This window comes from Balaenoptera musculus, chromosome 8 (genome assembly GCF_009873245.2).
Source record: "Balaenoptera musculus isolate JJ_BM4_2016_0621 chromosome 8, mBalMus1.pri.v3, whole genome shotgun sequence".
Lineage (NCBI taxonomy): Eukaryota > Metazoa > Chordata > Mammalia > Artiodactyla > Balaenopteridae > Balaenoptera > Balaenoptera musculus.
In genome coordinates, this window is record NC_045792.1 from 64,986,386 (window position 1) to 64,998,311 (window position 11,926).

The window sequence follows — 11,926 nt, forward strand, 5'->3', positions numbered from 1 at the left end:
ACAGCGCTCCGCCTTATCAGCTCCTGGCACGGGCGACCTCCTGCATCTCCAGGGAAGGACACTGACAAAACAGTCGCTTGGTAACCCACCTCAGGGCCCTGCTACTCTCATGAATCCTTCTTCCAGTCTCATCTACAACCTTTCTGCTAAGAGAAAGGGAGGATCCTGTTTTCTCTTAATTAGCATCACTGGAGCAGGAAGAACAAGGGGGTCCCTAGCCCCTCACTAAGGGGCTTGAGAAAGGTAACTTACTAACTGCATCATGTTAATTACAGTCACTGAGACTTGATTTCCTCATCTGTAAAATGGGGGTCATGACATCATCCCACAGGGTTGCTTACAAAGTTAAAATGAAGTATCACATGTAAAGTATTTAGCACATAATAGGTGCTCAACAAATATTAATTCTTTCTCTTCCAGTCTCTCCTCCAGACAAGTTCAGACCTATTTCTACAACCCTTCCTCCCTCATTCTTTTTTCTAAGTTTTGAATCATTGATAAAATTCTCTTTCAGCATTTTCCACTGGGTTCCCCTTCTAATATAAATCCTCAGCTTCTAATAAGTTTTTTTAAAGCCTGGCCCAATTATAGACTTGGAGAGTCTACGTCATAATTCCTGCATGTTATACTTTCCTCCATATACTCTTTTAGAAAACAAAGCAAATCAGAGGATCAGTTTATTATTAAACTGAGATTTAGAAATGGAAGAAACCAAAATGTTAAAAGACTCTTCTCCAAGCCCCGTGAACTTAGAGGCAGGTCTAAAGCCTCACCCACACCCCTCCCATTCCTCCGTGGCTCCTTCTCTTGCATCAGAGAAATATGATGATGACTAATTAGACAAAGTCTGTCGTACTCGTCGAGATCCTCTGAGGCAGGAACCACATAAACACAAGCATCATAACTCCAGTAAAGAGAAACCAGAAAACCCCTCTGCTCTGGGACCCTACCCATCCAGAGCTAAATAAATCTGAAACAGAAGATCAAAAAGGATCTTCCACATGGATAATAGAAAATGTCACCAGCATAAACAGGAAGAGAGATTAGTTCAATAAAGGAATAAAGTCACATCTGTGGGTCTCGAGTAAGATTTTTGCTTACTTTTAACTTCCCAGCATATAACTCACAAGGTTATTAATACGGACTCCTACTGTTTTGGGCAAATAAACAGCTGCTGATGTTTTGTGCCCAAACCACTTTATTCGAGCTTTCCTTTACAGCAATTGTTTTTTTCCTTTCCAAATCCTGAGAGGCTCAGACAGCTGAAAAAAAACAGGGAGTACTAAGGCAGAACGAATAACAAGGAGGCAGCCTGTGTGGGCAGGGAAAACGGGGCAGGGGCTGCTGGGACCCTCACAGTCCTCTTTACGACTCTTGGACAAAGTCACCGTTCAAGAGCAGAGAACAGAAAACACAGATGTGGTGCAATCAGAAGGGTTGTTTTTGCCACGATGCTAGGAGTTACCATTAAACAGAATTTACCAGTGTGAGAAGATGAGGATGACCAACCACCCAGGTTTGCCCAGGGTTGAGGGGCCTCCTTGGACCCAAGAATTTCAGTTTTAAAAGAGTGAAAGTCCTGAGCAAACAGGACAAGTTGGTCACCCCAGGAGCCACATGACTGTGCCAGCCAGTACACAGGAAAGCACTCAGCACTGGGCCTGGCATATTGTAAGTGCCCGAAAGTCACATGTGGAATCTGAATGAGCTCTGGCCTGCAGCTCACACAGTCTGCTTTTCCTACGAGACCAAGTTCCTGGGGGGGCCACAATCATCCAAGAGAAAGGGCTTTCCAGAGCCTCCGTGCTGGCACCTCACTGCCCCTTCCAAACAAGGCCTTCTCCCTCTGGCACCCCAACCCCAAGGTTCCTCACTTACACAAGGACAGACCAAGCCGCCTGCCTGGATCCCTTTTCCATCAGTCTCCTGCTTGAACACAATCGTTGATAAAATGATCTCCCAGTTCCTTCTCTGTGAGACTGTCATCTTCTTTTCACTTCTGGGGAGAGCACAGATGCTGAAGACAGTTTCCCTTCTTGGCTCCACCACCTATCAGCTTTGTGACCTGGGGCAAACTAAGTCGCTACGTCTCAGTGTTCTCACCTCTAAAACTCTCCCTCACCATGCGGTGAAGATAAAAAGCAATCACGCATGGACCGCACCTAGCCCAGTCCCTGACACACAAGAATAGTTCTCTTCCTCCGTTCCTTCTGATACACTCCAGCTTCAATTCGTTACATACCTGTTGCTCTTAAAATAAATCAAGAGTTTGGCTAAGATTCTCATTTGGCATTTCTGTAGCTTTAAATCTCTCCTTAGCTTTCTAACTCTTACAATCATTGGCCCAAGCAATTTTGTACTGTTCTCCTAAGTCCTCATATGCCACTAGCATGACACTTATAAGCCCAAGTTTCAAACCCTGTCCTGCCCAGGTCCCTGAATTGCCTTCCCTCTCCTCCAGGATCTCAGCTGCCTTTCACTCTAAGTCCCCAGGGGACACAGATGGGTGAGCAAGTCAGACCAGTGAAGCCAAACAAGGTACCAGAACTTAAGATGTAGCACCCAACCATCTCAAACAGGTGCTCCACTCAGAATCTGAAACTCTGGACATTGGTGGAATGAGCCCATTCATGCCAAAGAGCTAAGCCTAAGCCTCCTCTTCGGGCATCATTTTCCGTTGTTCTCATCTGTCCTGAGGAGATGGGTACTGATGCCACTTCTCTGGGTCTCTCCAAACCTTATTTTTGTCTTATAAAGGACAGTGGTAACAAACATAGCCCAACAAGGTATGTCTGCCAGCTCCAGTACCATTTTAGCAATGCCATCATAGAGGAAGTCTGTCACTATCTCACTGGGGCTGGACACTTAAGGCTTTCCACTGGCATCGTTAAGGGCAGCTTCATCTCCCAAAAGCAAACCTTCACAAAACTGAAACTGAATGTTGGGCAGTGAAAGAGAACTACATCTCAGAAATGCATACCCACTGACTGGGAGGATCTGTCCTAGCAACATATTTTCATCTATAATTGTGTAGCCAGAAAAAACTACCAAAGCATTAGTGTTCATATAATCAGGAATCCTCTTGCTTAAAGCTCCAGTTGGCTGCATTCAGCTGGGTCCCTAAAGAGTACATAGACCCACACAGAAGATTCCAGAACAGCAGCTGTTCCCAGTTGCTGTCACAACAAATTGTATGTTGGAACATTTGTATGGTAATTTGTTATTAACAATAATTTAAGCACCAAAGCGTATGAATGATTAAGGTTAACTATAAATTGAAGGAATTTCAAGGTTATCAGATTCTCTTGCATATTAATATGCTTTCTTAAGTGGGAGAAAAAGGGATGGAGTGCGAATGAACACAACATGTTAGGACACGCATCGTCCTGGCCCTGCCCTGGGGCATGTGCCCTGCATGTTGAAGGCATGCGTGTGAGGAGGGGGAAAATACTGAAAATGCCTGTGCTCAAGCATTGCGTTGTGGAATGGCACTAACTCTGACCCCGAAGGCAATGTGAGATTTGATAAGATGACAACTGTAGGCACAATGGAATAATCAAATCTCTGCAGAATTCGAGACGCTCCAGCCCTAGGGAGACTTTCAAGGCCAGCATAAAAAGTGCAACCCACCATTCATAGAATCTAGACCATCAACCAGCAGACCTAACCCACTCTGCCCCTTGCTTTCTACCACAGTGTCCATCCCACATTTATAGACTTCTGCCCCTCCAACTTCATGCATAATCCTCTCTCTCCCAAAATTCCACCTTGGTGCCTTCTGGCTACATTCATCACTCATATTCAGCTTGGTGTTTCCCCAAAGGACTTTCTGTGCAATATCACCTCCATCTGGACTGCCCTCCTACATGCTTCTCACAGGGCAGCCTATCTGTCCTAGTCTCCAGAATTGAACCCAAGCAACGAAAAAGGGCAACAATCCTAAAGAGACCCCCAAGCCCCAAATCAAAGCAATAGCCCATTCAGCTTTCCAAGTTAAGTCAGAAATCCTATAGGATGGTAATGAAGATGTTCCATTAACCCTGTATGTGGCTCGGGATCCCATAAGCATCTTTGCAAAAACACAGACCACCCAAACCCAAGTAACTGAAGCTGAACTTCAAGGCCCTCACAAACCAGAAAACCAGACTGTGGCTCTCCGACATTTCATTCTGAATTCTCCTTGAGATTCTACATCAACCTACTTATCAAGGGCAAATAACAATTTACGTCAAGTGAGTGGGAAAGAATGTGGAATTCATTTATTTTACAGCCTACACACTTCTGGATAAAAATGAAAATTCTTTGGCCGTGCGAAAAAGTTGTATTCTTTGGCAAGGCTTTTCTACTCCATGTAGATGTGGTCCTGGGCTATTAATAAAGATAATTGGGCTCAATCTCTAAATTTTGCTATTGAACACTCTCAAAATATCAATCTCTGTTACTAATATATACATAATATAATATATAATCCATTATATAATACATAATCTCTGTTACTAATATAATTTTACATGCCACAGTTCATTCTGAAGGACAAATAGGTTTACTCTTTAAATGACACCCTTTCCTCAAATAATCTCCAAGCATTTAGCAAACATCACATCCTCTTCTTTACAACCCTGCCAAGTTAGGAATCAGATGAGAAGGACACCAGCCAATTCTTAGTGATATCCAAAAGCCATAGAGGACAGAAAACAAAAAAAATCTCCCAACATCCAGGCCGTGGATATTTTCTGATTTTTAGGAACCATATATGCGTTTGTAATCTTGGTGAGCAACCTACTGTTACTGGCCTGATGTACATTAATATGCACATAACATGTGCATAATACAATTTTAGGAAACAAAAGCAGTTAATAATCCATTTCTCCCATTGTTGGAATGATCTTGACTCAATGAAGTAAGATAATGGATTTAGAAATTAGTTATATAATGTAATACACTATTAATCATGGTATTCAGAAGGGTAAATAGATGTTACAAGAACACCACCCAGGAATTCAATTTCCTTTTAGATTTGTTTACTCTCTTGAATTCTTTATGCTACCATCATCCCTCACAAAAATCTAACACCCTGATGTTTCCTTTTCTCCCAAAACAGTGATTTTCAACCCTTTCTTTAAAAAGAAAGCATAGCTCTTTTAAAAATGAAATATTTTACAGAATTCCAAATATAAGACAGATGAAACAGGAACAACATTGGCTGCATGGAGGGGAGAGAATGGGTACCGGCGGGGTCCAAGAGACCTCACTTGACCCTTTTATTTCTTTTTTTATTTTTTAATTTATTTATTTTATTTAGTTATTTTTGGCTGCGTTGGGTCTACGTTGCTGTGCGCGGGCTTTCTCTAGTTGCGGCGAGTAGGGGCTACTCTTTGTTGCGGTGCACGGGCTTCTCACTGTGGTGGCTTCTCTTGTTGCGGAGCACAGGCTCTAGGTGCACCGGCTTCAGTACCTGTGGCACCCCGGCTCAGTAGTTGTGGCTCGCGGGCTCTAGAGCGCAGGCTCAGTAGTTGTGGCGCACACACTTAGTTGCTCCGCGGCATGTGGGATCTTCCCGGACCACGGCTCGAGCCTGTGTCCCCTGCATTGGCAGGTTGATTCTTAACCACTGCGCTACCAGGGAAGCCCGACCCTTTTATTCTTAAGTCCCAGAACAAACCTCCCAGAAGCTTGGGGCTCCTGGGGACAGAGTTTGAAAATCACTACCCTAAGGCATATGTGTAAAGCAAAAATTATGTATATAAAATAGAACACAGGCATAATACAGATTTCATTAATTAATTAATGATATCTGGAAATAAAACATATATATAAAATACACAAATCGTAAACACTGATATCCCAAGAGGAAAAACTGGCAAAGGACACCAATACGAGGTTAAAACAAATATAGGGCTGGGGGGAAGATACTAAGTTCTACAGTAATCAAAGGAGTACAAAGCAAAAGAATAGAACATTTGACAGTGGTTACATCTGCCCAGAAAAAGTTGAAGGATAGCACCCAATGCTGGCCAGCCTCCGTGAAACAGGTATGATAATACACTGCTATTGGTTGTATAGAAAGACTTTCCTTTTCAAAAACAATCTTTCACAAAAATGTTCATATTCTTTGAATCAGTAGTAATCCCACTTCTGGAAATACATCATTAAAATCGTTCAGAAGAAGAACACAGTGAAGTGAAGATGTTTATTTCTGTGTTAATTATAATAGAAAAGCAAATGTTCAGTAACAGGCAAGTGGTTAAATCGATAATGGTATATTGATGGTGGAATATTATGCAGTCACTAAAAATACAGTAAAATTTCTCTTTAAATATCCTCCACTTAATCGCCTCTCCAGATTAAGCATGCTTTCATTCTCTCCACGAAAAACAAAACAAAACCAGGATGCCTTTGTCCCTCTGTGTCAGCTTCTCTCTCCCACCCCATTCACATCTCCTGCTAACAAGTGAGTAATACTCCTACCAAGAGTCCACTGGGTTTGTTTCCAAATGTGTTTAGACTCTTGGTATTTGTCACTGTAACAGCATAATTTAATTACATATTATATAAACCAATGGAATATCATTGCTAAAAAGATGAGAGCTGTTTCTAAGAAAATTAATTTAAAGCCTTGGAAAGACTTTATAAAGTCAGTCACATAAATAGCAATCAAATTACTCGTGAACAAAATCACTGCAAAAGACCAGACAAAAGTCATAAAAATTTAGGCTACTACACTGCTTCATAAGCATCTTCAAGTTCTCAATGAATGTTAAAGAAAACAGAACTAGAAATCAGACTTTGTAAACAGCACCTTATGGGAGTGGTTCATTCAAGGAAGTTGATCAGAAAGGCAATGGGCAGGCCCAGCCCAAAGACAAAGCCTTGGCCTTACATCAAAAGGCTGACAAATAAATGCACATTTTGAATACTATTAAAACAAAATATTTAATGCATGTATGTAATATTTTGTTTTATTCTCCTCTTTAACCAGTTTCTCAATAAACTGACTAACTTAAACCCCAACTGTGTTGAATAAGAGGGATTCTATCGTCCTTTAAAAACGAGTTCACTACAACAGGGACCAGGAGTGTCTTGATTCACCACTGTATCCAATTTCACCTCCCCAGTGTGTTGCCTGGCACATACTAGGCCTCCAATAAATAAGGACTAAATCGATAAACTATGTAGCAAATATGGAAAAAAATGCTTCTAACAAAAAGCAAACTGAGGAAAGCAGAATATTAAATTACATGTAAACCACGACTACACCTTCATTTTTAAATACAGAGGCAGATGGACAAAACTAGAAGGCAATGCTCAAAATACAAAACAGTTGTTTTAGATTAGAATGAATTAGAGGCAATTTTATACATTTTAAAATATTTTCTTCAATATTGGCACATTCTTTTACAGATTCAAAAAGATACTCATCAAAAAAAAAGAAAAGCTGTTTTGGTTTCTACTGGACTTCCACATTAAGAAGTGAATCCACATTTCCATTTCCTAAGCTCTCCAACACTTCAGCCTCCTTCAGCACTTTCTACTTAACCCACTGCACCGCCTCCAGCAATCCCATCTTTCTCCTCCTAAGACCAAACGTGTACTAACACTTATTTTGTGTTTCCAATCTATCAGGATGCTATTTTTAAAATCTGGAGTTATCCATCCTCTCATTTACCATCTATCTGCTTAAAAAAAAATTATCAAAACTGCAATTTACATTCCCAAGAGATTCCCAAACACCATCTAATTAAATCATTCAATCAGAAAACAAATTAAAATGAAATACCACTGCAACCCCCAAGAGGAAAATAAACTTTTCAGTCATGACTGGAATGTAGGTCTAGGGTGACGCTCCAAAGCCTCTTCTAATTGCAAGTCCTATGGAACATCCAGCAGAACATTTTGTGACGTTTGCAGCTTCCGAGACAACTTTCCTTCCAAAGCAAAGAGGAGCCTATGCAAGGCTCCAAAGCAAAACACAGTCGTTTGAGAATAGAAATGTTTTTATTATTGACTAACTAGTGCACTGGGGACCCTCACTGTGTACCCATTCATTCATCCACTCGTCCATCCAACACGTACTCTCTGAGGAATGTGCCAGGAACTGTCCTGGGTGTTCCACGAACACTTTTTAAGTGAATGTAACCTCTGCCTTTTGGCATGAAACAACAAAACCCAGAGATTCCTGAGTTTAACTATGGAAGAGTCTCCAAGTGGAAAGGCTATGACTCCAGCATCCCTCAGCCACCCTCTGAAGTCTCTAAGTCTGACACCCACTCCCACCGTCAAGTGACTCCAGGAGAGCACCGCTGCCCTGTGACCCTCTGGCCCTCTTAAGAGACAGTATAGTATGTGGTTAAGAACACAGATCCTGAAGCGACATTAGCTGGGTTTAAATCCCTGCACCTTAGGCAAATCATATAACCTCTCCTTCTGTAAAATGGAGCTAATATACCTACCTCATAGCGTGAGGAGGATTAAATAAGCCAGTATATGTAAAGCACTTAAAATAATGCCTGGCACATAGCAGCTGCTATGTAATTTTTAGCTACTATTATTATTATCCCTATTCCCCCTCAGCTCAGTAGAGTAAACTGGATGGCTCAAAATGCTCTACTAACTAGAGGAAACTTGACAGTGGAATACACACAATCAGCCCGTATCATCAAGGACAAGCCTTTGAGCTTTTCCTTTCCCACCCTCTGCCTTCAGAGAGCTGCACTTGGCCAGTCCCAAACATAGTAGGCCCCTTACTTAAGGAGGTAAATCCCTAACTTTAAATTCCCCAAATGCTAGCTCAGGGATGGCTCCAGCACCACTGGGGGAGCTGTCACTAGTCATGGCTACGCCATCATGGCACAACCAGCCAAGCACCCTCTGCCCTCCCCCTGCTTCATGGCTAGTCTTTCCCAAATCACTGACCCTTCCCCAAGCCGCTAGGGGTTGTGGCTTCTGCCTTTCCGCCTGAGAATCTGGTCATTTCTGAATATCTACGGGACTCATAACACAGTCATTGCACATACACAAGAGAAATGGAGCAGCACATGTTTTAAGAATCCTGCTCCCTCTTATTTTCCCGTCTCTCTCAATTTTTTCAGGTATATATTTGAACGTTCCGAACAAGGCATAGCTATAAGATTTCCTGGGAGCAAAAGCACAAAGCCTCCTTTCAACTTCCACATTGCACTCATTTTCATGTACAGCCTTATAAATCATGTGACACGGTCCACGTTCTACATGATAGGGGTGCACTCTGGGATGAGCTCATGGGTTAATAATGTCTCCTCACTGCTTCCCAAAGTAGTACCTTGCTCACCTCCTCCCTGACCAGATCAGAAAGCACAAGAGAATCATTTTCCAGGAACATAAACACACACACACACACACACACACATACACACACACAGAATCTGTGAATGAAAATCTCTTAAAATCTGTGGGCAAACTGGAAATGTCAAAGTAAGGTATGGCCTGTGTCTCCCTGGGAACATTCTGAATCACCCTGGAGCAAACACTGTACTTCTATTGCTGACTAATTGTCAGTCTGGACCCATGGGATGGAAAAGGACAAGAAACACAGCAACAGGCACCATCAGATAGATAAACTGGTCTGCCACGCAAGCCCAGTGGCAGGCTGAGAGGCAGAGGCAGGTATGAAGGAGAGCCGTGAACGGTGTCCATTTCTGGGGAAGTGTCAGAGCCATGAACTTGTTTTGAAGGCATCAGTCAGTCAGGAAGCACCATGGATACGCATACCTCTCCTGCACTCACCTGAACCTCCCCCTGGGAAGGAACTATTGTGTACACGTGGGGAAACAAACCAAATGTAGAGAGAGCAGCTGTCCCCACGACGGCAGGGGCAGCAGATGCAAGGGTTGGATCCTGACACCCATGTGTAAACAAAAGAGAGTGCTCCTGGGGGAGAAATATTCAACCAGATAACGGTGCCAAGTTCTGCCGGGTGCTGAAGCCAGAGCCTAGCAGGCCTGCCAGGTTTACAGGTGAACGAGGCTCAGCTGGCCCTGCCCTGCCCTTAAAAAGCTGACATGCCCGGTAGAAAACAGGTGGAGCAGCGGCGAAGAAACGAGAAATGTGAACGTGAGACACGGGCATGTGTGTGCACACATTGCCGGCAGCGCCCAGAGCGCTCTATCCGCTGCCTCCGACAGCTCATCGGACAGGGTCGCCTGGGAAGAGCGCTCCGTACCCCATCCTCCCCTTGGTCCCAGCCCTGGCCTCGAGCGCAGTCACCCGGCTCAGCCTTAGACTCCAGACCTACCCCGCGCGGGTCTGTCTGCTCTGCCCCAGCCGCTCCCTGGGCCTGGAAGTGGAGCTACCGGAGGGAATGGCCTTCACGGCAGCCCGGGGCGGGTTCTCGCGGTCCTGGCCGGAGGCAGCACCGCAGTGGACAGAGCTCCAAGCTCCCAGGCTTTTTCCCCGCGCCAACACCTGCTCCTGGAGAGGGTCTTGGACCCGCGGGCAGTGGTGGGAGTGGGGACCGCTAAGGCTCAGACAGCACTCCTAACCACAGAGCCCCCTGCACTTCCAACAGCCTACAGGCCGCTCACAGCGTGGCTGGAACTGCGTAGTCTACCTAGCTCCGGCTCGTCCCGCAGCCTGTGGGTCCTAAATGGCAACGGCTGGGGCCGCTCGGGCATCTCGCCGTAGGCCCTACGGCAGCCAGATGAGCTCGATTGCCCGCGCGCGCTCCCTTGTACACCCACCAACATTCACACGTACGCACACCTTGAACTGGACCTGCGTGCAACCCCTCGAGCAACCAGCCGGTAGTCACACGCACACTGAGACTCGTGCGCAGCGCGCCACCACGCCGCCAGCGAGCTGCACACACCCGCGCGTGGAGCCCCGCGCACACACGTGTGCCCTGGAGAAGTGCGCAGGGCCGCAGACACTGAGGGTCCCGCTCTCAGGCAAGAGCGTACACGCAGCCCCCCAAGCGTCTGCGGACTCAAGAGCCCCGCAGTCGCTCGAGAGATGCCTTCCAGCCCCAGCTCACCCCGCACCGCTCTGGGCACTCCCTGGCCCCGTGGGCGGCCCAAGTTTCCCGAGGCGTCCGTACCTTGGATATGCTGCTTGATGACATTCTCCAGGTGGTCCAGCCGTTCAATAATCTTCAGGGTGTCCCCTTTGTCTTCCTCCAGCTTCTTGTCGGGTGCCGGCTCCTGTCCCCGCACATACACGCTGGCGATGTAGTTGGTGACCCAGCCCACGTAGAGCAGACAAATGATGTTGGTCATGCCGCTCAGGATCACGCAAGTGGACACCAAAGTTTTGGTCTTCCTGGTGCACACCATTCTGGGCTCCCTCCTCCATATAGAGCTCCCGGGGGCCCCTCCTCTTTGCGCACCCCGGACTCCCCTGTGCTGCGCTCACACCCCCTAGCACGCCTCCGGCCGCCGGGCGCCCGAGCACCTGAGTCCCGACGTTCTCCAAAGCCCGGACCGCTGGCGGTGGAGCCGCGGTGCCCAAGTTTGGAGCTCCCGCCGCTGGAAGCCCGGAGAGAGGGCTTGACAAAGGAAATGAGGTGGATTTTTTCTTCCAAATTAAAAATCTCCGAGCCCTTCTCGGAGCAGTCGCGGGTGGTCTGCAGCCGCGCGCCCTGATACGCACGTCTGGGAAACTTTGCCACAGCCTAGGTCCGCGGCCGCGCCGCTTCCCATCGCCGGGCGCCGACTGCCTTGGCGGTCCGACCTGCCCGCGCTGCTAGAAGGACGGCGGCGGCGGCAGCGGCGGCAGGGAGAGCCGCGGACACAGCGGCCCGGCCCCCTCCGAGCGACAAGCGCCGCCACCAATCGCGCTCCGGCTCGGGAGAGGGGCCGGGGCTGGGCGGTCGCAGACCAACTGGGAGGGCGCGGGGGGCGGAGTCCGGCCCCCCGGCCCCACCTGCTAGCCGCCCTTGGCCCCCGCCCTCCAG

The 11,926-nt window shown here is 46.4% G+C and overlaps 1 protein-coding gene across 2 annotated transcripts in view; it reads right to left on the reverse strand.

The window, feature by feature from the left end:
* Nucleotides 1-11,711, reverse strand: part of GALNT18 (polypeptide N-acetylgalactosaminyltransferase 18) — a 336,984-nt gene extending 325,273 nt beyond the window's left edge. For both annotated transcript variants that reach the window (XM_036860711.1, XM_036860712.1), the window contains exon 1: nt 11,072-11,711. In XM_036860711.1, coding sequence (XP_036716606.1) covers nt 11,072-11,306 — 235 coding nt within the window. In that variant the 5' untranslated portion in view covers nt 11,307-11,711. The remainder of the gene's footprint in view (nt 1-11,071) is intronic.
* Between the last annotated feature and the right edge of the window lie 215 nt (nt 11,712-11,926).